Source organism: Nansenia antarctica, assembly GCF_963989245.1.
Source record: "Nansenia antarctica genome assembly, chromosome: 17".
NCBI lineage: Eukaryota > Metazoa > Chordata > Actinopteri > Argentiniformes > Microstomatidae > Nansenia > Nansenia antarctica.
The window spans coordinates 8,528,586-8,555,002 of NC_137687.1; the positions used below are offsets into that span (position 1 = coordinate 8,528,586).

At 45.5% G+C, this 26,417-nt stretch overlaps 1 protein-coding gene across 1 annotated transcript; it reads left to right on the forward strand.

Annotated features, from left to right (window-relative positions):
- Positions 1-25,310, forward strand: LOC308172739 (uncharacterized protein). Its single transcript, XM_080547690.1, has 6 exons — positions 1-68; positions 19,851-20,395; positions 20,481-20,555; positions 20,639-20,816; positions 23,393-23,683; positions 24,112-25,310. Exons 2-6 carry the CDS (start codon positions 19,853-19,855, stop codon positions 24,951-24,953), a joined length of 1,929 nt encoding a protein of 642 aa, XP_080403816.1. The 5' UTR covers positions 1-68; positions 19,851-19,852; the 3' UTR covers positions 24,954-25,310.
- The last annotated feature ends 1,107 nt before the right edge of the window (positions 25,311-26,417 follow it).

Genomic DNA, 26,417 nt, shown 5'->3' on the forward strand with positions numbered 1-26,417 from the left:
GCTGGGGCCGTACGTGAAGCCACACTCTACCCGATCCGGCTGACTGGACATTCCGTGATTTATTACAGGTAATATTGTATAATTATTCATGTTTACGAGGGTAATGGTCATGTGGGAGAATATGTAGTTGATGTCATTTATTTAAAAAAAAGTGCTGTAGCAGCTGCGATGTTGTTGTTGTGGTTGTTGATGTTACGACGGTCCCAGTTTACGCTAAGCTAACGTGCTAACGCTCCGGTTGGTGGAGTGTAACTGTGCCAGCTAGCATAGGCTGTGTTCGAAATGGCATACTAGCAGGGCTGGACTGGGACAAAAATTAGGCCCTGCCATGTGGCTCAGACCGGCCCAACACAATCGGTCCGACACCGCCGATCAACATGCTGGCAGTCTGTTGAATATACCATTTGTAAAACCCCTATAGAGCGGAGTAAGTGACATGGACAGCAAGTATACCAATGCAAGTGTGAACCAGTGTACTCACTCACTGTTGACGTACTCCACGGTGATGAGACATGGCTGCTGTGCTGAGCAAACAATACCCATACTCAATACTGTTAAGTAGTTGTATAACAAAAAGCTCGGCAGTCATAGGAATAATTACAATGATTTATAAACATTTTAATACTGTTAAGTAGTTGTATAACAAAAAGCTCTGCAGTCATAGGAATAATTACAATTATTTATTAACATTTTAAATACAAACAATATCAATTATCACTCAATATAACACCACTGTAAAAAAAAAAATGCAGACAATGCAATAGGGAAGAGAGAGAAAGACACACACACACAAGAGAAATGTGAGACATGGTACAGCAACACATGTAAAAGATGGCTATAGCTGAAAAGATTGGATACTCACCCAGTTCCGAAAGGCTCAGCCCTTTCAATCTCCACCTGGACAATTAATGGCCATATCCGAAAGATAGTGAGAGGAACAGAGTAGAGGGAGGGGCAGAGATAAAGAGACCAAGGAGTGAGAAGACATGATAAGTGATTACATAACTGATTCAGATCAGAATCTTCTGGGAATCAAAAAACTGATTTGCAGCATGTCTATATAGTGTATACTCACCAAGTCAAAACGCTGCCTGTGAACTCCAGATCAACCAACACAAACGGAAAGGCTGCAGTCTTTAAAACATGACAAGGGAAGGCATCCTATGAGACAGAGAGAAATAGAGAGAGAAAAGGAGAGAGATTAGCATTTGTTTGACAAGTCTGTGGCACACTCCCGCACAGTAGGTGGCGGTGTGTGGCACACACATCCCTGAGACTGGACTAGCCTAGTGATGAGAATTTAGATATTTTTAAATATATGTCTCACCTTTTTAAGCTAGAGGAGCATCTTTCTCATGAGGTCACTCTTCTCAGCTACCCTGTCAATGATGGTGTCAGAGTCCAACCCCATGAGGACATATTTTTCGGTCGCCATCAACAAGAACGTCTCCAGCTTGTCTGCAGACAGGGTGCTCCTCAGTCTGTTCTTGATGAACTTGAGTGTTGAAAATGTTCTCTCGCTGGCCACCTGGGTTACGGAGAGCGTCAGCAGGTACTTGTAGGCAAGCCCAAGGACATGGTAGGCATCTGAGAGCATGTTGAACTGTCGAAGTACCTGAAAGCAGCAGAGTGGGCAGTTTCTGCAGCTTTTGCTGACAATATCTGTCTCCTTATCCTCTCCTGCAGACCCATCTTCTTCCACTGTTCTGGCAGTGTATTCCTCCATGTGGGATGCCTTAAGCCTGTCCCACTGCAGAGCGAAGTTCTTCATTTCCATCTGAAGGTTTTCCACTGTAGCCCTGCTGTCAAATCTGATTAGACATTTGCTGAGGTCCTGGAAAGCATTGTGAGGAAGGTCTGTCGTCTTGAAATTGTTGAAGTTCCTGGGGTCCAGGCATGCCAAATCATTAATGAGAGTGCCGTTTGTTAAAAACCTTCTCTGGATTACCTCGCTGGCTGTGTCCAGAATTAGGTTGTGGACATTCACCTCGTATGCTCTGAGAGCATTGTCAGGTACCTCATCTAGAGCCTTCTCTCCCGGCATGTTCTTCCTCTTCCTTATTCTTTTCTTGGGGAGTGAAGTCTCCACTTCGATGTCTGCTCCTCCCTCTCTCCCTTCCAAGTTCTCGTTGGCCCACTTTACAAAGGTGTCTGCAGCCGCCTTCACAGTAGTGAAATCCCGTGTGATGTTTTTGAGGCTGTCTTGTGTGGCTATCACCATCCGATGGGCGGAGAGGATTTCCATCCCACTGGTCTGGAGGTACTTGGAGAGTGGCGTGGTCAGCTCAAATATTCTGAGGAAGATCTGTGCTGTTAAGACGGTTTCGTATTTGAGGAGGCCCTCTTTGAATCCTCTTGCTTTGGCACGGATGGTTGGCTTCTCCTTTGCCTGCTGTTCTATGGCTGTCAGTGTGAGCACTGTTTCAAGGTAGAGGCTGCTTGTCGGTTTATTAAAGTGTCCAAACACTTTTCCAACTGCTTCATGCTTGGACAACCACCGTGTTTCTCCTATTGGAGATAGTCGTCTGTGCCTTTTGTCTTGGGCTTCTGTTACGGTCTCCTCCCTCCACTGCTGTCTTGTTCTGATTGTGTTGCAGGATGGCAGTGGGGAGAGGGGGCCTGATTGGCTGATGTAGCACACCTGTACCTATTTAGGTTGTGCATTGGGGATCAGTCCCTATCTCTCTCTCTCCATACAGGTTATGCTTTTTTTGACTCCTTTGTTAGTGGCAAACGTTTTGTTCCTTTGTTTACACCTTACAACATTCCACATTACAGATCACTCACCCACACCCTACACAACTGATAAACTGACTATCACATCCCATTTCTCAATGACTTATTTTCTTTAGTTAATAATAAAAGAATAATTTACCTTTACCCTCGACTTGTCTCCCTATTTTGTCACTTTCCCTGAGCCGGGTTAGTGACAAATGGGGGCTCGGCCGTCGGATTTAGTTGTTGTAGGACCTTTTGTTGTAGTTTGGTTAGCGCTCTTTTGTTTCACTGTTTGATAGTTTCAGTGATTTGGGTTGGTTGATTTTTGGTTGTTTTTTTGTTAAATTGGTTAGTTTGTTGGTTCGTTGTTCTTTGGTTGGTTCTTTGTTAAGCGCAAAAAAATTTGGGAGATAAGTTGGGTATGGTTTTGTTGATGCTGTGGCATCTTAGTTACCTTTCTGTTGTGATTTGTGCCAACAGTTATTTGTGTTTGTTTGTGTGCTGGGGGAGAGAGAGGACTACGGTTTGTCTCCAGACACTTGCCCAGGCTAGAGACGCCATTTGCTCTACTATCTGTTGGGACACCTAGGTAGGAGTGTGGTTGTTACTTGTGCAGTGTAGGGGTGCAACGGTTCTCGGTTTTTTTACGGACGGTACGGTTTGCGTTCCACGGCTCAATTCACTAGTGAACCGTGACGGTTTTCGTTTTTTTTTTTTTTTTTTTTTTTTTTTACCTTTATTTTACCAGGAAGTCACATTGAGATTAAAACCTCTTTTACAAGAGAGACCTGGCCAAGACAGGGTCAAAATAGTATCTTAAAAAAACAGTTCAGATAACAAGACAGGACATAAGACAGTGGCAACAATACAATAGACAAACAATGGTAGGGGTATTTACAAGGTGATTAAAACATTGAGAAGTCTAACCAAAGCAGGTACAGCGAGCGGTGACCACATCCTTTAATCTACGCTTTAAGATACTTATGGAAATAAGGGCCTCTAATTTAAAAGTAGTCTGTAGGTCATTCCAAGACCAAGGGCCATAATAAGACAAGCTTGCCCTTCCAACATTGTTCATGATAAGTGGCACCTTGTATTGTAGCCATCTACGAGACCTGAGACCCGAGCCACTCGGTATAGGGATGAACTTCAGGCCCAGATAATTCGGTAAGAAGCCAGAGATGATTTTAAACACAAGAGTGTACCAGTGTTGGAGCTAGGGATGCTCCGATCTGGATTTTTGGGGCCGATACCGATCACCGATTTTTTTCCTCAAGATCAACCGATACTAGGGGTGTAACGGATCACGGATAATCCGTGATCCGTTCGGATCGCCCTCCACGGTTCGGAACGCATGTGTACCGCGGATCAATAGCAAAATCGTTTTTTTTTTTTTTTTTTTTTTTAACACCAGGGGAGCCACCCCTCCTAAATTTCGTTGTTTGGTACCTGTGCTGTAGCAATGACAATAAAGACCATTCATTCATTCAAATGTAACCGGTAGAAAAACAATCATGTGCGCTTTATTCTCACTCTCTGCATGTGTACTGAGTTGACAACAACATTCATTCACTCATCTCTGTCCCACTTATATCACGTCATATCACCCGCTAAGCAGCCTGGGTGATTGTGTAAACACACAAAAAAAGTACTCTGTTACGTACTCACTCCACGTGAAGCTGGGAATCCACAGCAACAAGTATCATGGCGAGTGCTAGCAACGTTGGCGAACTGGAAAGGCCTCCCTCGTCATTGAAATCACATGTATGGGAGCACTTTGGCTTCCCTGTTACTTATAATAATGATGGAAGGAGGGAAAGTTACGGTGTGTAGGCATTGTGCCACGCGGAAATCTTATGAGGCAGGCAATACGTCAAGCATGGCCACACATTTAACGCGACATCACCCTGGTGTGTTGATGACGGGGGGCAAGAAAAAAGTAGCTCAACAACAACTTCTCCAAACGTCATTTAAACAGACGATTCCTGCAGACTCAGACCGGGCTAAAGCCATTACCAATTCAATTGGGAAGTTTATCGCGGCAGACATGAGGCCATACTCCGTTGTGGAGAACGGAGGGTTTCAAAATATGATCAATGTGCTTGAGCCACGTTACAAAATCCCCTCGCGCCCCCACTTCAGTGAGAAGGTTGTGCCCGACCTCTATGAAAAGGAGAGGATCCTAATTGTCGGCGAATTAGCAAATGCATCCTCTTTTTACAGAATTCAAGGAAAATGTTTTGTGTTGATCCGAAAAATGATCCGATCCGTGACTCAAAATCCGTGACACGATCCGATCCGTGAGTTAGGTGATCCGTTACACCCCTAACCGATACCGATACTAGTGATGCTCCGATCTGATCGGCGCCGATCGGTATCGGCCGATATGGCCTTGATCGGTTTTGATCGGAGTTCTCAAAACGGCCGATCAAACATGACCGATCAGTTTACAAAATGGCGTCGCCAGTCTGGAAATATTACACAGTGTCGGAAAGAGACAACAAATATGCCGTTTGTAATGTCTGCTCAAAAGAAATACCTTGCGGAGGAACGCACGCAAGGTCTTTCAATACCACGAATATCATACGGCATTTGCTGCGTTCGTCGATTCGCTCAGAGAGCGCCGAAGCGCACACTGGGCTCGACGTCATAAAGGGACCGAGTGCTTTGATTGGACGAGAGGCGTTCCACGAGTGCTGGTCAGAGTTCCAGCGCGACTTCACGAGCGTAGTGTAGGTAGTGTTCACCGACGTCATGTGACCCCGCGAGCAGGAAGTCACTTGGCCCATAGCAACAACAACTATTAGCGCGTGAGTTTTAGGTCTTCCTCTGTGCACCTTGCACAAGTGTAGATAGCGAGCGACTTTTCAGCAGCAGGACATATTTTAGATGATAAGAGGAACAGGCTGAGTGCCAAAAACGCTGAGATGCTTGTATTTCTCAAGGCTAATCTGCCAGTGATGCTGCTTAATCAGAAGTAAGGTTTGAGTCTGAAATCTCCTTAGGTGCAATGTTTAGTTTTTTTGTTTTATTGATTATTGCTGACTTGCTGTCTTATCTCCTCCTAAATATGACTGGAAACTGACTGACTTGAAACAGTATTTTATATTTGGCTATAGCCTGTTTATGTTGCAGTTTAGTTTGGGTATGTTTATTGTTCCTCAGGAAAGCTACAGTTACAGTATAAGCTCCAAGTTCTCTAAGAGCCCCTAGTTCCTCTCATTCGAGTGGAATGTTGCACATTTGATGTGACAGTGTACATTTTATTTATTATGATTTTTATTTTCACATTTTATTTGTTTTTCCTGAAGTAAGCTACAGGTGGTTGTGAATTCAATAAAACAGATGGTCGTCAATTCATGATACTTTCTCATCTCCTAATTTCATTTAAATACTTAATATACAATGTCAATGGTGTTAAGAATAATTTAAAACATAAATAATGCTACACAATCAATAGAATGCTTCAATTGCCATTTTCGACGCTGTGATCGGTGATCGGTGATATCGGATCGGCAGATCACTGATTCCAGTGATCGGTGATCGGTGATCGGCACCAAAAACCCTGATCGGAGCATCTCTAACCGATACCGATACCGATTTTTAAATACATAACTGTAGGCCTACTGACTGGATAGCCTACATATTTTTTGCTTTTTAGACAAAAGTTTTGATCCATTAGGCACCAAGCAAACGCAGACCCAGACCCAGAAATTAGCTCTGAGAGCGCCGGAGCGTCCACGTGAATGCCTCGAACGCGGCCTTTGGTCAGAGGTCGAGTTGGTCTGGAACGTTTGTTTCTGAACCGAACCGTACCGAAAACCGTGACCCAAAATACCGAACCGTACCGAACCGTGGGCCAACTGAACCGTTGCACCCCTAGTGCAGTGGTGAGAGATTTAGGAGCTGATGCCTTCTACCCCATGTTAGGCATAGCGGCTTATTTCCTTTGGGGAGTGCGTTGGGCTTTTGTTGTTTTTTTAAATTATTTTTGTGTGGTAACCGTGGCTAGAGCAGTGGTCTCGGGGGCATCGCCGTAGCACGGGGGAGTGCGCCAGCGTGCTGGTTACTTGTTCCGTGTTAGCGGTATTGAGTGCGTAATTACCCACCACGAAGCCACACAAAGACTACAAAGACTAGGGTTGAGCTATCTTGGATTTGGGGAAGCTCCGTTGAATATCTCCATTGCTGCGCTCGGTGCGACTGCGACTGCTACTGTTTTGTGTGCTTCAACAGGTGGGGAGGCATTTGTTGTTATAGTAGTTACGTGCACATTAATCATGGCTTCTATTGTCGAAGAGTTCATGCAGAAACCATCAGTGGAGTTGTTAGAGAGATGTAGTAAGGACCAACTTTTGAAAATCGCGGATCTCCATAAGATTGAAATAAGTAAAACTGTTAGCCGTCTCAAGGAGACTTTAAGAACGGTCGTGATGGACAATCTGATTCAAGCTGGTATCCTGGAGGAATCTCTAACCCTTCCGCTTACCCCAACTCCCGTGAGTAGTCATTTGACTTTTGACCAACAGAAGGAGTTATTGTTGTTGCAGCAAGAGCATGAGAAAAGTTTAGAAAATGCTAAATTAGAATTTAAATGGGAGCATCTTAAGTTAATTAAGGAGGGTAAAGATGTCGGGGGTTTTTCTCTCTATGATTCCGACCCCGCTAGGGAACGTGTGGGTCCCCATTTTGATATTTCTACTAACCTAAAGCTTGTGCCTAAGTTCAATGAGCGAGACCTTGACTCGTTTTTTTTTACTATTTGAGCGAGTGGCTGAGGTTAGACGTTGGTCTGATTCAGACCGCATCTTGCTCCTACAGAGCGTGATTACGGGTGGAGCCCAGGAGGCCTACTCTGCTCTAAGTAGGGCTGACTGTAGGGACTATTCCTTAGTTAAAACTGCAATTTTGCGTGCTTATCCAGGGCTCTACGCTAACCTTTTTCACTAGGAGCACATGTGCTCCTAAATGAAAAATGTTAGGGGCACACAAAGAAATTTAGGAGCACAGTGAAAAATGTAATTATAACACATTTTTATTAGTGATTTTGCAATTTTTGCACCAAAATCACACATTGGCCCATGCCTACAGCCCTACTAGACGCAGAGTTGATGGCATTGTATTATGGTAACTAGCTGTGTCAAGTTCTCCTGGTTAGCAGCATGTTCATTCATTCATCCATGTCATGCCTGTCAGCTAGCAGCTAGCAGCCCAGCCAGGCTTTAGGGCTAGGTCTGTCAGCTAGCAGCCCAGCCAGGCCATGCAAAGGTCTGTCTCCATGCTGCCCACCTCCCTGCTGCTGGGTCAGGCTACATCAGTCACACACGGTGGCCAGACAACTCCACATCTAGGGGTATTAAACTACCCCCAGTGTTTCCTCTACATGCATTTCATCGTGGCGCGCCGCCACGATGGAATTTCCTCCGCCACCATTCAGATTTCTCAACCCAAAAAAAAAAAAAGGATTTAGGCCGCTTTTCAGACCTTCACAGCGCTAGACACACCCACAAGCGCTGAAACTGGACCAGTCCGTGTGTGTCGCGAGTATTGAACTTGAGGCTGCGTTCGTAAATTCGCTCTGAGAGCCCCGGAGCGCACACTGGGTTCAACGTCATAAAGGGACCAAGTCATTTGATTGGACAAGAGGCATTCCGTGAGTGCTGATCAGATTTCCAGAGCGTATTTACGAACGCGCCCTGGCTGTCACCCGAACACCGCGAGCTAGCGTAGTGTAGTGTAGTGTAGTATGGAGAGAGAGAGGAGAAGCCTCTCTATGTGTTACCTATGTCCAGTGTACTAGAACCACTCTAACAGGAGTGTTTGTCCGTGAATAACACCGGCTATGCCCGGGGTAGAAACACAAGACTATAGCTGGATAAGGTCTACAGGTCTACACGGTCATTTTAAGCCGTCGACCAGCCCTCTACGACCACGGGAAGTCATGTTAAAAGTGAAGATACTTCTGTTAAACTAAGCTAAGCTAAACATCGCTAATCGCTAACTCCCTCCTGGGCTTAAAGTGACAAGTAATAACGTTGTGAAAAAAACCGTCAGATCAATGTTTTTGTTTTTATTGACAACGGAATTACATGCTGGAAAAACATGCAGACACAGACAATAAGAGACACACGGGAGAAGTACAGGAAAACATTTTATTTTTTTGGGCCATCCTCGAGTTTTGGCTGAAATTACGTCGTTGTTTTGAGCGCGCGTGCGCGTTTCATGCGCGTGCACGCGCAAAAAATCGCGAGCGCGCTGTGCGCGCAGTCAGCACTACCCGCCACCATTGTAAAAATTCCTGGAGGAAACACTGACCCCACATCCAGATGACCAGTCCCCAGCCCCATGCTGCCCGGGGTGGTGACATGTGGAGGTGGCCAGCCCAGCACGGTGACGGTGCCTCTGCGGCGGCTAGCTGTTAGCACACCACCATCCCCGGGGGTCCCACCTCTCTGCCACACTCAAGTACAACATGTTGCATTTTCATGCCATTAGGCAACTTGCTTCCTAGGGTTTCCTAGGATTAGAGATGCATTTGGACTTCTGGAGTACCTCCACTACTTTCAATGGGTTCTGAAGGTCTGAGAGCTTTCTACTTTCTACCCTGGGTAGTTAACCCTAGTTGTAACCTTGGGTTCAAATCTGGAGTGTGTGGGACCAAATCTGTAGATGTGGTGAGCTAATGAAGCTAATGAAGCTTGAGATGAGAAAAGGGCGCTTGTCTCTTTAAGGCCCAGGAGGGAGTTAGCGATTAGCGATGTTAGCTTAGCGCCAGTTTAACAGAAGTAACTTCACTTTTAACATGACTTCCCGTGGTCGTAGCGGGCTGGCTGACGGCTTAAAATGTGGCCACACGGTTCGCGCAGATTTATTTTTAGAATAAAAAAAATAAAATAAAAAAATAAATCTGTACTCGCACAGTGTGCTTGTGAATTTATTTCTCTAGTCGCACAGATGTATTTTTAGTCGCAATTGCGAGTGAAATGGTCGCACTGTCGAGCCCTGTTATCAATTGGTTCCGGAAGCGTACCGCCAACGTTTTAGAACTGCAAAGCGGCGTAACGAGCAATCTCATGTTGATTTTGTCCGTGAGTTGACGTTACAGTTTGATCGGTGGTGCTCTGCCTCATCTGTTACCAGCTATGAGGAGTTGTGTCAGTTAATTGTGTTGGAGCAGTTCAGAGATTCTGTTCCTGAGCACCTTGCTGTATATCTTGGTGAACGCGAGGTGTGTACAGCTTCTGAGGCAGCAGTGTTAGCTGATAACTTTGTTTTAACGCACAACGGCAGGTTGGGGGAGCTACGTGCTCGTGACTGGGACCGCAGTGAGAGGCGGAGCTCATCTGGGTTTCGTCCTGTTAGTTTTGAGGCGAGGAATGAGACCCCGTCCTTTAGATTTGATAGAGGCTCACAGGGAAGAGGAGCCTGTCGCTACTGCCGGGGGGGAGGTCACTGGAAGAATGAGTGTCCTGTCCTTCAGGGCAAAACCAGGTCTTTTTCTAGTCCTGAGGTAAAAACGGTTGTGCTAGCAGTTACTGAAGATGCTTGGTCTACACCCAGTTTGTCTTGTGTGCAGCCAGATGAGAAATCTCTGGTTGTTTCAAATTATGCACCTTTCATTACGAATGGTTTTGTGTCTATCCTTGGGAGTGGGGAAAAGGTTCCAGTTAGGATATTGCGTGACACTGGTGCGTCTGAATCTTTTGTCCTGAAATCTGCCCTGCCATTTTCCCAGCTATCTGATACAGGTGACAGTGTCTTGATTAGGGGAATTGGACTTAACACTTGGTCGGTCCCATTGCAGGGGTCCATTTTAGGACCGTTGCTTTTTAGCCTATACATGCTACCCCTCAGTTCTGTTATCAAGAAGCATAGCGTTAACTACCACAGCTATGCTGACGACACTCAGCTTTATATCTCAGTAACTCCCAACGACTACAAGATGATCGACCACCTGATAGACTGTATTGCCGATATTAATATTTGGATGACACAAACTTTCTCCAACTCAATCAAGAAAAAACAGAGGTATTGATCATTGGCGAGAAAACTGGGAGAGAAATTATCTGCACACTTGAAAACACTAGCTCTTAACACTAAGTGTCAGGCCAGGAATCTTGGTGTCATAATTGACCCAGATCTAAATTTTGAAACTCATATTAATAACACTATTAAAACATCCTTCTACCATCTAAGAAACATCACTAAGGTACAATAATTTCTCTCCCAGGCAGACACTGAAAAATTAATGCATGCGTTTGTTACTAGTAGGCTAGATTACTGTAATGCTCTCCTGACAGGTCTCCCCCAAAAAATGATAAATAGACTACAAATGGTTCAAAATGCTGCTGCTCGTGTCCTTACTAGGACCAAACGGAGAGCGCACATCACACCTGTCTTGAGATCACTACACTGGCTCCCTGTCAGTCACAGAATAGACTTTAAGATCCTTTTACTAGTTTATAAATCACTTCACTGTGATGCACCCAATTACATGGTGGACATGCTCATAAGATACACACCAGCTAGACCCCTACGGTCTAGTGGCACGGAACTTTTAATAGTGCCAGAGGCTAGGACAAAGAGATTTGGAGGATCAGCTTTTAGCATATATGCTCCTAGATTGTGGAACACCCTACCTGAGGGCCTGAGGTTGTCTAAAACTCAGGACATTTTTAAGCGTGACCTCAAAACCTACTTATTCAATGTCGCCTTTTGATACTAAGGGAGACATTGGACATTATAGAACTAGGATCACTAGGCCATTACACCATACTCGTGTTTTGAGATTTGTGTTGACAGGAAAATGGACCCGGGTGCTGATGAGGCACTGTCAGCTCCAAATAGCACCTAGAGCAATACTGGAACCGGTACAAGGGTGTACCAGGACCACCATCAGGTTGTATTGCTGTCATCTTTATTGTCTCTATTGTGTTGTTGCATCATAACTGTGCTTAAGTTTCTCTTTTGGCAGGACCTGTGACCATACATGCAAGAACGATGCAAATACAACACTAAATTTATGGACAGTGTGTACGCCGATAATATGCAAGGAATTTTTCCTGGATACATGGTGTACAGGTTTTTGCCCTTGCTTGCTTGCTTTGTGCCGGTGGTCCTTGGCCTCCCCTGGGGGACCGCTGGGTACTGGTAAGCAAACTGGCTAGTAGTCGCTCTATTGGTAGAGGGCTGCAAGGGAATTTTTCCTGGCTACATAGTATACAGGTTTTTTTTACTTTTGCCTGCTCGCGGCTCTGTCAGTATTGATTGATTGATTGACTGATTGACTGAACATTTTCATTGTGTGAAGCGCATTGAGTTGCATCTTGTAAGAAATGCGCTATACAAATAAAATTTGATTTGATTTGATTTGATTTGATTGCATAAGATTGACCTCTTTTCAGACCTGGTACAGGGTGAAGTTGTTGTGGGGGTGCGGCCGTTGCTGCCTGTTAAAGGTGTGGAGGTTATTTTGGGGAATAATTTAGCGGATGGACGCGTCTGGGGTGACATATCTCCACCGTTGGTTGTGAAACAGTGTTTCCCTGAGGTGTTTCCATCCTGTGCTGTGACAGGTGCGCTGAGCCGTGCAAATGCTGTTCCTACACCTGACCCTGTAACTAGGGTTACAAGCAAGGCGTGTGACCTTTTGTCAAAATGTCCTAGTGTAGTTACTCGAGATGACCTGGTGACGAAGCAGAGAGCTAACCCTGTTCTTAAAGTTCTATTTGAACAGCTTCTTACTGATGACGAGGTTGTTGCGGGTTGAAGGGGGTTCCTCAAGGAGATTGTTCTATGGGTGATCCTTTTGTTCAAATTGTTGTCCCTCACTCTTTACGTGAGATGATTATGAGGATGTCACATGATGTGGTTGGTCATTTAGGGGTCCAGAAGACCTATGACCACATTTTGTGTAATTTCTATTGGCCTCGTGTGAAGAGAGATATCTCAGCCTACATTAGAGCATGCCATATTTGCCAGACAGCAAAGTCTAACCAGCTTACAGAGTCTGTACCATTGTGTTCTGTTCCTGCCATTGGTACATCTGTTGATCGAGTTGTCTGTACAATTTGTGTGGAAGTGCCCAGCTCTCCTCCTGGTCCTGTGGTGGCAGCGCAGGAAGGTGAGGGTGTAGCTGGCCTTGTTTGTGTTTTTGTAGGAAGACTGATTAAATCAGAGTCTCTTGCTGACCTGCTACTGTCTGGGCTTTTGGAGCTGGTAAAATGTATGTTGGCCTGGCAGCTCTTCTATTGTTTTTTATTTGATGGTGGCGGAGGCTTTTTCTGTTCTTTGAACCAGGGGGTCGTGGTTACATTTTTGATTGACCCTGGTTGAGAGTTAGGGATGCTCCGATCTGGATTTTTGGGGCCGATACCGATCACCGATTTTTTTCCTCAAGATCAACCGATACCGATTCCGATTTTTTTTTAAATACATAACTGTAGGCCTACTGACTGGATAGCCTACATATTTTTTGCTTTTTAGACAAAAGTTTTGATCCATTAGGCACCAAGCAAACGCAGACCCATTTTTATGGCATAGTAAAAGTCTGGCCTATCACCCAGTTAGGGCCTGAAGCCCAAGTCAGTCGATATGGCTGTATAAAAGACATCATAAACGTGGCCTTCATGGTTTACATACTGTTACGTCCTCCTATGTTTTCTGTTCAGTTATCTGTCTTCCCCAGGGAAAAATAAAAATAAAAAATAAATCGGTTTTTGCGATCGGCCATTTTTGCCGATCACCGATCGAGTCATTTGGAGTGAAATCGGCCGATTTAAATCGGTGGCCGATAAATCGGAGCATCCCTATTGAGAGTATGGTTGTGGTTACTGCATCTTTTGATTTTTTGATTTTGGTTTTTCCTGGTCATCAGCCTCTCCCTTTTTGTATCCTTCCCCTGGCTCTCTTCACTAGGGTTGGGTACCGTTTGGGTTTTATCCGGTACCGGTACCTAACCGATACTTTAAAAACGGTACCGGTACCAAAACGGTACTTAATTCGGTACTTTAGATTTTTTTAAATGACATATATATATATTATAATAACACGGTCGACAACATTAAACAGCTTTTCACTTTTTTATTGCTGAGGCACAATATATATTAGTTAAATATACACTCAAATTAAAATAAATTAAAATAAAACTCCTGAGCCTTGGGGACTCCATTAAGCTGGCGGTGCCTATCGTCGGTACTGATGTCGAATAATACGAGTACACACTTGTTCGGCAGCCCCTCAAGGACATCAGAATATTCTTAGAAAAGGGATCTAGTGAAGAGGCCTGCATAGCCCCCAGAACCAAGAAGACCGAGAGGAAATATAACTCTGATGAACTGGAGCCCTCCACCTCGTCAAAATCCAAACTCTGTTGCCGCTCAGCTACTACTACTCCCCTCCCCCTCTCTGGTCCATGATGACATGACGATTAATTTTTCAGACACAGTAGTAGGATAAGGATATATCTACATGATATATACATGATCTGACACAGTACCCGAATATCAGGAGATCCCCGATCATGTTGTCCACCTCGCAGAGACGCAGCCACACATCCGCACTACGTCATCAACAGACGCGTCGAATCCTGGAGTGCACTGTCCAATCAAAGGCTTGCGTTCGTAAACTCGCTCAGAGAGCGTCGCAGCGCACACTGGGCCCGACGTCATAAGGGGAGCAAGTCATTTGATTGGACAGAAGGCATTCCACGAGTGGTGATCAGAATTCCAGAACGAGTTTACGGAACGCACCCATAAGTCGAGCGTCGCGTTATGCCAACCCGCTAGCGGAAGTTGCTATTAGCAACCTTCTCGTTATCCTTCCGTACTCGCTGCTTTCACTGAGTGGACATTTAGGCGATGTGACGCCACGAGTCACCAGTAGACACCGGAGCGAGATAGAAAAGTACCGAAATGAGGTACCGAAATCTCCTTTGCGATTCGGTATGGGTACATACCGAATGTAAAGTAACCGGTACCTACCGGTACCGATTTTCGGTACCCAACCCTACTCTTCACCCTCTTAAATTGCTTCCATAGGCCGTGGTTGCTGAGGTGTGCGGTGTGGCCTGGGGGGGGTGCTGTTTTGGTGAGTAGGTTGGTGGCTATGGGGCTAAGTTTATTTTGTAAATTTGACGTTAGTGTTTTGAAATGGTTTTGGGTCCTTTTTAGTCCCCACATTTTATGGGGGGGGGTGTTACGGTCTCCTCCCTCCACTGCTGTCTTGTTCTGATTGTGTTGCAGGATGGCAGTGGGGAGAGGGGGCCTGATTGGCTGATGTAGCACACCTGTACCTATTTAGGTTGTGCATTGGGGATCAGTCCCTATCTCTCTCTCTCCATACAGGTTATGCTTTTTTGATTCCTTTGTTAGTGGCAACGTTTTGTTCCTTTGTTTACACCTTACAACATTCCACATTACAGATCACTCACCCACACCCTACACAACTGATAAACTGACTATCACATCCCATTTCTCAATGACTTATTTTCTTTAGTTAATAATAAAAGAATAATTTACCTTTACCCTCGACTTGTCTCCCTATTTTGTCACTTTCCCTGAGCCGGGTTAGTGACACTTCATTGTCCCACAGTATGACCCTCTGATATGAGTCCTTGATGAAGACTGCCACGTCGTTTAGTAGACTGAACAGAGATCCACTTTCCAAAACACTTCCAGTCGTGTCTGCCAGGACAAGATTCAGTACATGGGCATAGCACCATACATGGACATGAGTAGGAGACTGGGATGCCATAAGTGCTGAAAAGCCTCTGTACTGACCCTGCATATTTGAAGCTCCATCTGTTGAGTTGCCGATGCACATGGCCTTGTCCAGTTTCAGACCATCCAGGACCCCAGAGAGCAATTCCACAAAGTATTGCCCTGTGGATGCATGGCACTTCACCACAGCAACCAGCCTCTCATGGACTTCCTCTGTCACGTACCGAATAACGACGGCACACTGATCCTGGCTGGTTATGTCCTGTGTGGTGTCGAGCTGAACAGTGAACATTCCAGCTTTTTGTATGTCACTTGCGAGGCTCTCCTGAATGAGATGACCAATACTGTCTATCACTGAGTTTACAGTGGTCTTGGACAGTAAGGTGACGAGGGACCCTCTACCTTTTGTTCCACTGTATGCATGCAATTCTTTGCTCTTTTTAATGCACTCCTCAAGATGCTCTTTGAGGCTAACATTGCACTTTCCTATTATAAGGATGAGCTCCAAAAAGTTGCCATGATCCAGGGTACTGTCGTCCCACTTGTATGCTGCCTCGTTCTCCACATGCCTGTAGCTCAAGCCCCTCTTGCCTATCACCTTCACCACATCCACAACACACTCCAAAACCTGGCGTTTCTTTCTTACTTGCTGCCTACGAGCAGACATCTGACTGCCAGCAAACTTGCTCTGGATATCTCCTTTTCTACTTCTTAGAAAATAGGCTTCAGCACACTTTCGGTGTGTAGCACTCTTTTCATGCTCCTCCACATTCTGTTGCGCACGTCTCCATCCTGTCATTCCAGTAATAAATGTTCTGGGGTCAGTGCTATTGCCAAATGCCATACAGACAAAACAAAACAATGTATGCTGTTCTTCGCAATATGTGAGCCACTTCCTACTGGTGCCATCTGCACATGTGAAATACTTTTGTGCTGCTGTATTTTTGGTTCTCTGCTGAGGGTGGTAATCTAAAAAGTGATCTAGCATGGAAGGCTCAGGACAGGCAAAGTAATTGAAGTCCTGAACGTGGCACTCTGTTTCCTCTGTTTCATCTTTTTCTCTCTCCTTTTCCTCTCTTTCCCTGACACTCTGCTTTTCTGGGGAGGGCAGCAGCAGCTCAACCTGGTTCAACAAGACATGGACAGAGAAGTAAACTAACTGGTTGTCAAAATCAGCAAAGTTCTCATTTACATGTACACACAGGCTGCATGATTGCATTATGTTACACCAGAAGCCCAGTCATTTCAAATGGAAGGTTGCAAGACAACATTATTGGGTTGCAGACTGCATGAGTTTTATTTCTCCATGCAATAAAAATCATTCATTAGTTCTGAACTAGGCTAGTGTAGATTTTTTTTTTTAATATTTTTATTTTCAAATAAAAAGTATTATTAACACCCATTGTTGGTAGGCCTATTGCATTTATGTCAGTGACAGTGATACCTCAACTTGCTAGCTAGCAACAAAATAGAAAGTCACAAAATGCAGAACACCCCCATCTAACGTTAGCTATAGAGTCCACAGCCAAGCAGCACTAACGTTACACCACGAGAGAGATCACTGTTAGGGCTTTCACACCGGCAAAGAACCGTGCCGGTTCGCGTTCGCGTTCGGAAACCTCTGAACCTTGGTGCTGTCTGGCGAACGAGCCCGCGTTCATACCAGTGTAACCTGAACCATCCGCGTTATCAACGCTGGGTGATGAAGGGGCGGGATAAACAAACATTTCACAACTAGATGGCAGCTACTTCACTGGAAATGAAGATAATATCTTCCACTACAGTATCTGAAATAAACACTATTTTCTATGAAACAAAACAAAAGACACTTTCTACACGCGTTCTTTTACTAATCAGCTGCTCCGTTACTGGAATAGAAATGGCTTACGAAATTCGCGTTCGCGCATGTCCGCGCGCGTGTGCGTGTGTGTGTTTGCTGAGCATGTGAGGAAGATAGAGAGAATAATGACACTTTTGATATTGTTTTGGATCACTAATGATTAGATTTAGATTAGATTACATTTGGTCTACTTCCTCCTTGCTGGTCTCTGCAGCCTAGAATATGACACACCCTCTGACGACGTCACGGTTCGCGTTTTTGGTTCACTTGAGAACCACTATTTTTTGGTGCCCGCTGCGAACCAACTTTTCAGGTTCCGAACCAATTGAGCTTCGGTCTGAACGCGCCGGCCGGTTCCAGACTTGGTTTGCGAACGCGAACCGGCACAGTTCTTTGCCGGTGTGAAAGCCCTATGAGTGTGCATGAATTCCAGCCAAGTCCTGGTGAAGCGCAATGCAATCATGCTGCCTGTACGGGTTAGCATAAGTCATAAGACATTCTCTGCTGCTGCTCCCTTAATCTGGCCAATGCAAGCGACTAACATAACTTTGCTTTTGTAAAACCAAGTAACAACATTGCTTACCTCTCTAGCTGTGTCCTCTGTCTCCTCCTCAATTGCTAACGGCACATCAGTGCTAACGTTAGTTAGCGGTAAAGATTTTGCTGTGGCAGCTGTAGTAGGCCTAGCCCCCACAGTCGATGCAGAGAACATATCTGTCAGTTTCTGACATTTTGAGGCATCCTTTGCTAGCTTCTTACTTTCTTTTTTTCTCCCTAATTTTCTGGGCACCCCCTTTCACTATCTTACTACGGACCGATGGACAGCAGGGCCTAAGCATGTGATTGGGCCAGCCCATGTATTAGTATAGACGGGACCGCCGTCGGGGGGGGGGGGGGTCAGGCGGCCCGACCGGCCCAAAACTAGCGCGGCCCATCTGCCAGCGGGCAGAAAGATTGTATGGCCAGTCCAGCGGTGCATACTAGCATACTGCATACTACATACTGCATACTAGCATACTGCATACTATAGTGCTGTCCCAAACGACTATTTTTCTAACGATTAATCTAGCGATTATTTTATCGATTATTCGGTTAGTCTAACGACTAATTTATCGATAAGTCTAACGATAATTTTTGTACTGTAAAAAAAAAAAAAAAAAAAAAACGTATTTGTCTCCACCTCACTGCTATGTTTAGCCAACTTGAATGCCAACATGGCCATTTAGAAGTCTGTCCATCACCACAACACATAGCTAGCTAACGTTACTCTCGCTGCTATGTTATGATTAGCTAAATTTATGCTAACGTAGCATGCGAGCTACGAGCTAGATAACATACAGTAGGTGCTCGCACCACAATGACAATAGGCTACCGTAGCTAGCCAGCTACATAGCTAACGTTACTAACACCAGAAGACAAGACATACGAACTGTGGTGAGCTACATTGCTTGTGTAACATTAGCTAGTAGCTATCCATTTTTCACTCATACACTTAATTGTCTCGCCTGGTAAAATAAAGGTTTAAAAAAAAAAAATAAAAAAAAAATCGCCATTTTGTTTATTTACGACTAACCGACGCATATTACGCTAACCGACGTATTGACGTAGTCGATGACGTCGACGACGTCGAATAATCGTAACAGCCCTAGCATACTAGCATACTCAATTAGTATATACTGACGTATGTTTGCTCTCCATTATCATTTAACATCCATGTTCAGATTGACTGATGTTGTAAGTACGAAATATCAAGTGTTGGATTGATAGCTTTATATATTAGTCATCATTTGTTGGGAATATTACGTTTTAGTTATTATTTTGTAGCTAGATTGTTAGTTAAAAAAATAACGGACTTTCTAGCTAGCCACTGTTTGTTTACATCCTGTTGAAACATGTTTTGTGCTGTTTGTCTTGCAGTTTTTACCAGTTCAATATACCTGATTTGAAAAGCCACTCTACGCCTCTTTCTTTGATGGACTTTATTGGCAAGGTTTAGCTTGATGTTAATTTAAATTAAAATGTTGCCATTTAGCAGACGCTTTCAATCCAAAGCGATTTACAATTCCGAATTACAGGGACATTCCCCCTGGAGTAACTGAGGGCTAAGTGCCTTACTCAAGGGCACACTAGTAGTGGTGTGGTTTCAGGCGGGATTTGAACTCACAACCTTCCGATCACAAGTCCAACTCACTATCCACTAGACCACCACTACCCCACTACCCTTTTCAGGTACCGGGGCTATAATATGTATTCAAGGAAGCGTTGTTTCATCTCCAAAGCCTTCTCTATGAAGTCTTCATCCAATCTGAGGAGAAGCTGTCACGTGACACGTCTTCTTAGAGCAAATTTATTGACAAATTAGCTTACATTGTTTACAAAAATCACTTTCATAGCGTCTTAGCTGGAGTGTCCATTCAGGAACCTTTGTGGGTGCCCAAATGGACAGTATGGTTTGGGTACCAAGGGGTGATTAAGTGCATGGCATGGCTAGGTGGCGCTACAAAGTATTTAATTTTTCAACCATCTAAAGAGATACTCTCTTCTTTTTTTTCTTCTTCTTCTTCTTCTTCTAGTAATGGCTGTTCCGAGGCCTTCCTGCGTCTGCCCGCTGTGCAACAAGAGGCTGGTGGCACTGCCCAAGCACCTAGTGAACCAGCACAACGTGAGGAACAGTAAGGAGAAGAAAATCCTCCTGGATCTGGCGACGGGAAGGATAAAGATCCAGAACCCTGGGGAACCCTGTCCGGCCGTGGGCTGCCCTTATAAGGGGAGCGGGCTGGACAGGCACCTGGCGGGTGGACACCCGGAGATGTCGTCTGCCAGGCTGGAGGCCCTTTTTGCAGCGGCCAGGCGGGCGGAGGCCGTGAGCCAGTTGGCAGCGCTGCGGGCCGACCCAGCCGCCGCCGGCTTGATCAGCACCTTCGACCTCGAGGTGCTAATTGACGATGGTGCTGACCCTGGTGTGACCCCTCAAACCTCTGCAGAGGAGCTGGGGTGGGGGTGCACCCACCCGGAGTGCCAGAGCAAGGCGGAGAACCAGGCACGCAAGATCGCCCAGCTCGAGGCAGAGCTGGACAGTCTTCGTAAGAAGTACCGCCGCGTGAAGAGGAGGCTGCCGGTGAGTGAGTGCAGAGGAGGAAAAGGTTAAAGCACTTACACTTATGCATGCCAAAATATTAATTCTTTCACTTTTCCTTTCATAGGAGGAGGGGGCAGCAGCAGGGGCCAATGCAGGCTCCAAGAAGAGAAGCTGTCGAGGAGAGGAGGCGGGACAAGAGGTGAAAAAGGGGATGGTAGACTTCATTAATATGTTAATCCATTATCCATTATCCATCTCGTTCATCCACTTGTCTTTCTACAGGTCACGCACGAGGGGGAGGAGCCTGAGGAGGAGACCGAGGCCGGAGAGGAAGAGCCAGGGGTGGCTACTCAGGCCTGGGAGGAGGAGGAGGCTGGAGAGCGTCTCCCAGAGGACGTTCCTGCATCGGGCAGCGGCCGTGGCTCCGTCATGCGTAACGATGTGTTCCCCTGCTCCATGGGTAAGATGGAACACTATGGGTAACTGTGTTTGTGGAGGGACGTCATGCTAACATTACATTTTAATCACATATTTGCCTTTCTTCTTCACAGAAACCTAATAATAATAATAATAATAATGAACTAAATATAGCTCTTAACTCTTCGACCTGTTAAATACATCAACCGAACAGCACACCTGTTTGTCCAAGAGAACTTGCAAGTGGGGGGATCGAACATTCCATAACATTGGCAATATACAGCAAAGCGTGACCCACTCGTTCTCACCCATAATGTCTGTGTAGTGGTGGTTTCACGTCCTTTTCCACTCTACCTTGTGCGTGCGTAATCAGTGAAACCAAACAAATACGTCCATTATGGATCCTTGCGCACCACCTTTTTGAAAAACAAACTCCTTGGCTAGTCTTGGATCTTTGAAACTCGTCACCTGTCCATCTGATGTTGTTCATCAATGTCGCTGGGTATCTCAGGCCGTAGCGAACTCCTTCACAGCCCCGAAGTAGGCCTTTCACCTCTGTGAAGGCCGCCTGTTGCTTACTCACAGCCTGAGTGAAGTCTGGTAGGATACGAATCTAGTCACCGTTGGCTGTCTTCACCTCATTTCTATAGCCTCCTTTAGCGGCATCTCTTTTTCTCTTTTTTACCCATGCCCGCGGTGGTAGGTTATCTTGCGTCGGCTTGCTGCGGAGAGTGCGGTGGTTCCCGGTCTAGTGTCGGAGGCTTCTCAAGGCCCCTCAGAGCCTCCTTAAGCATGGTAGCCACAAATTGAGATGGGTGTTTTCCATGCTCACGTCTCTCCTTCACTCCCGTGATGCGGATGTTACAGCGACGGGTAGGGCTGCAACAACGAATCGATTAAATTGTTAAAAATCGATAATGAAATTCGTTGGCGACGAATGCCATTATCGATTCGTCGTAAAAAAAAAAAAAAAAAAGGGTTTTGTTTCCATAACAAACCTACTTCCTGTTGACGCACGCCACGCTGTCTTGCGGCCGGTGTAGGCATCGCGAATCATAGCGCTACCTATGGCCGGAAAGGGCAGAACCTATGACCGGAACCGGAAAAGTGGGAAAATCCGGTACCTACACCGGCGCGGTGGCTACATTTAAATCATGCTACTCAAAAGCCTTGAGAGTGAAGCTGTCTGCTGTCTGCTGTCAGGACATGCTAGTGAGTTAGCTAGCAGGGTTAGCTCGCTGCTGCCGCTAGCTGACTGTCACTACGCTGCTCGTCCAGCTGTAGTCTGCGTAGCTGTGCTGAGAACCAGAGCACTAACTATGTTTCTATAGAGGAGGGTTACACTAACTATGTTTCTATAGAGGAGGGTTACACTAACTATGTTTCTATAGAGGAGGGTTACAGCTAACTTCCTATTGTTTTATTATACAAGTCCTGCTGGGCTCAGCCCTTCGTCTCCTGCTCTCCATGCAAATGCGTTAGTGTGAGTTCTGGCGAAGCGTCAGCTAAATGACTGTAATGTAATGCGATAGCCAGTGAGTGTTTGCTCGCATTCATGAATTCAATATTGCATGACAAGTGTATTTAGCTAGCTGGCTAACGTCAGTGGTAGAGCAGAGGTGATAAGCTAAAGGCTAGCTAGTGGTAGCCTACCAAGCTACCCGTGAGTTAGAGTGAGGCACTGACTGTCGCCTAGCCTATTGTATGGAGTGAGAGGACACATTGCATTGTTTTGGAGCATATCTGTTATATAAAAACATTAGTGTCTTGTCTGTAGCCTATATTGCACTTTGGGTTACTGACCTTTACATTAAGCAAAGTTATTACCTAAAACAATGCATGTATTGAGCTAGAGTCCAACTACTTTATTGAAACAATCTACTGCCATAGTCCATGGCCTGTTGTTAAACCTATTTGATGTAGCAAAGCCTTTTTTATTTATATTATTTTTTATTTTTTATTAATAGTTATTCATTTTGCACATGTATATGTATAGGCCTGGCTGATTTAGAAAACATAAAATAAAATTTGCAAAATAAATCCCCCCCCCCCAAAAAAAAGTAATCATTTTTTTCCGGTTTTTCTGTATCCGATTAATCGAAACAATAATCGGCAGATTAATCGATTATCAAAATAATTGTTAGTTGCAGCCCTAGCGACGGGATCTTGCCTCCAAATCTTCGCATCGGTCCCTCAGTGTGGTCAGAACCCTTCTCATGAGCTCTCGTATCGAGGTTCTCTCCTCAGGTCATCTCGGTGTGGTCACCGCAGTATTGGTTACCGCAAAGCGGTCCTCACCCATCCGGCGTCGTGCCGTGTACTGGCAACGCTAACCCCCGATCAGGGTTTGCCAGGTCGCTTTATCCTGTCTTCTCCGCTGGCACAGCTGTTCCGCGCCCGCTTAACGAGCCCGCGCTCACCACTGTGTTGATTGTCGGACGCGTGCGAGCAGATAGTGGCAATTGTCGATCACTCTGCCTAGGGGCTCGGGGCGCTGTCCATCGTACTCTGCCCCCGGCTTAGGTGCGCTGGTGAGCGGGTTGCCACAGTATCCACTGTTACGTGTTTGGTAATCTGAATGTTGGGTAAATTGCCTCTACCTTTGTTTACCCTACATAGATCCATCTCCCAGCCCAGCTACCATGTCTGAACCCAAGTCCACAGAGTCCCTGGGTTCTGGCTGTGGTTCTCCAGCCCAGACAAGCACACAGTGGCGTCCAGAGATGGTGACAGTGAAGCTGGAGAACTGCAGTCAAACACTGGAACACGATGTGGTGGTGAAGGAGGAGGAGGAAGAAGTGGAGGAAAAAACTATGATGGTGAAAGAAGAGGTAGAAGAAGAAGAAGTGGAGGAGAAAGATGTGGTTGTGAAAGAAGAGGAAGGAGGAGAGGATGGAGAGGAGAACAATAGTGAGTTGGAAGTTCATGAATTTGTCTAAAATTAATATTTTAATTATTGTACAACCTAGTCAATGCTCTATGGTGTTAAAACATTAACCATTAATTAATAGAGAAAGCATAACTAGGCTAGAGAGACAAGGCATGGAAACAAGCATGGGGTGGTGGGTGTTACAGGAGTAGAGCCATGCTGCTGAAACTCAGCCACCCCTCAATCCACTAATGGATGAATATTACTCACCATCCAGTGTACAACTGTAACAGTCAATACTTGCTTAGTATGACAGCGTGTTTTTAGTTTCTCCCAAGTGTCTCTTGAACTCTGTTCAGTCATGGCGTTCTACAGATGCCAGATGTTGTTATTTCTGGCACTGCTGAGTCGATGGAAGCACTACTTGTTGCTCATGTTTCTCATCTTGTCTGTGTTGCTATTCTTACAGGGGAGAGCTCCAACCCAGGCTCAGAGAGTGAGTCCAGCTTCACCACATCAGGAAACCATAAAGAACCACAGGCTCACAAAGGAAAACATACTTACCCTTGCCCTCAGTGTGGGAAGAGTTTCAGTAGCCTAGGAAATCTAAAGAGACATCAGAGAATACACACAGGAGAGAAGCCATACCACTGCTCCCAGTGTGAGAAGAGTTTCTGTCAACTAGGAAACCTAACGGTACATCAGAGAATACACACAGGAGAGAAGCCATACCACTGCTCCCAGTGTGGGAAGAGTTTTGGTGAACTAGGAAGCCTGAAGGTGCATCAGAGAATACACACAGGAGAGAAGTCATACCACTGCTCCCAGTGTGGGAAGAGCTTCAGTCACCTTCAAACTCTAAAGGCACATCAGAGAACACACACAGAAGAGAAGCCATACCATTGCTCTCAGTGTGGGAAGAGTTTCAGTCTATTAGAAAACCTAAAGGTACATCAGAGAATACACACAGGAGAGAAGCCATACCACTGCTCCCAATGTGGGAAGAACTTCAGTCACAAAAAAAGCCTAAAATCACACCGTAGAACACACACAGGAGAGAAGCCCTACCACTGCTCTCAGTGTGGGAAGAACTTCAGTCAACAACACCACCTAAATTCACATCAAAGAACACACACAGGAGAGAAGCCCTACCATTGCTCTCAGTGTGGGAAGAGGTTCAGTCTATTAGAAAACCTAAAGGTACATCAGAGAATACACACAGGAGAGAAGCCTTACCACTGCTCCCAATGTGGGAAGAACTTCAGTCAACAACAAAGCCTAAATTCACATCAAAGAACACACACTGGATAGAAGCCACACCACTGCTCTCAGTGTGGGGAGAGTTTCAGTGAACTAAAGCCGCTTTTCCATATGTCGGCCCAGGTCGGGTCGGGTCGGGTCAGGTCGGGTCACTTTTGATCTGTTCTGGTTTCCATTATACACAAACCGACCCGGACTAGTAGGAGGAGTAGAGGATAGTAGGCGGAGTTACGCGTCACACGCAGCCTGGCAAAAAGCTTCCGGGTGTACACAGCAACAGCAGTGATTTTTTTGGAGAGAAAGAGAAAGAGAGAGAGGAAGCTATGTACACATAATAAAGTCATGTTTTTTGAACCCTTAAAACCACTGCCTTCACTTGTCTGCTTTATGAACTGTAGTATCATCATCGGGAAACAGCGACAAGACGCGAATCTACCGGAATTTGACACAGCCGGTGTTATTCACAGACAAACACGGTGCCGTTTGCGGGTTAATAACTTCGGTTTACCGGGGGTTAGGATAACAATTAAAACGTGTCCGGAAAGAGGAGAAGCCAGGGAATTCAAAAGTTTTTGAATGGAGTCGATCCTCCACTCCTATCACCGTGGACACAGCGCGGAGCGAATTCCCTGTTAAAACCGGCATTTGACTCATGAGTGAATGGTGAAAATGGCTGGACGGCTGCGGGCGAACTCCCGGTTCATCGAGTTTACGGTTAAAGGCATAACTTCTCGGGGTGTCAGCGCGGTGGTTAAGAGCTCAAAATGACCGTAGACAGATGGTGAAGTTAGCAAAGGAGTATTGTGTTTTTTTACCACCTCCACAGCCGGTGTTATTCACGGACAAACACGGTGCATAATAGCGATTTTTGTGTTGTGCTTGTTGTAAATAAAAGTTATATGATTCATTGAAATGACATTAAACTAAGATAATACGATGGTCAGAATAATTTTCCGAATCTTTATTAATAAGGCTAAAGAGACATCAGAAAACACACATTGGTTAGAAGCCATACCACTGCTCCCAGTATGGTAAAGGTTTCACACACTGTCAGGGAATCAAGTGTCTATAGCATCGTTTCTCAACGGGGGCGTTCAGACAACATTAATCGATTAATCGATTAATCGAAACAATAATCGGCAGATTAATCGATTATCAAAATAATCGTTAGTTGCAGCCCTAGCGGCGGGTTCTTGCCTCCAAATCTTCGCATCGGTCCCTCAGTGTGGTCAGAACCCTTCTCATGAGCTCTCGTATCGAGGTTCTCTCCTCAGGTCATCTCGGTGTGGTCACCGCAGTATTGGTTACAGCAAAGCGGTCCTCACCCATCCGGCGTCGTGCCGTGTACTGGCAACGCTAACCCCCGATCAGGGTTTGCCAGGTCGCTTTATCCTGTCTTCTCCGCTGGCACAGCTGTTCCGCGCCCGCTTAACGAGCCCGCGCTCACCACTGTGTTGATTGTCGGACGCGTGCGAGCAGATAGTGGCAATTGTCGATCACTCTGCCTAGGGGCTC

Excerpts from the sequence above, each read along its gene's own strand:
- LOC308172739 (XM_080547690.1), top strand. The coding sequence starts at position 19,853 with ATGGCTGTTCCGAGGCCTTCCTGCGTCTGCCCGCTGTGCAACAAGAGG. Across the intron at positions 20,396-20,480 it reads GCGTGAAGAGGAGGCTGCCG|GAGGAGGGGGCAGCAGCAGG; the intron begins GTGAGTGAGTGC and ends TTCCTTTCATAG. Across the intron at positions 20,556-20,638 it reads GAGAGGAGGCGGGACAAGAG|GTCACGCACGAGGGGGAGGA; the intron begins GTGAAAAAGGGG and ends GTCTTTCTACAG.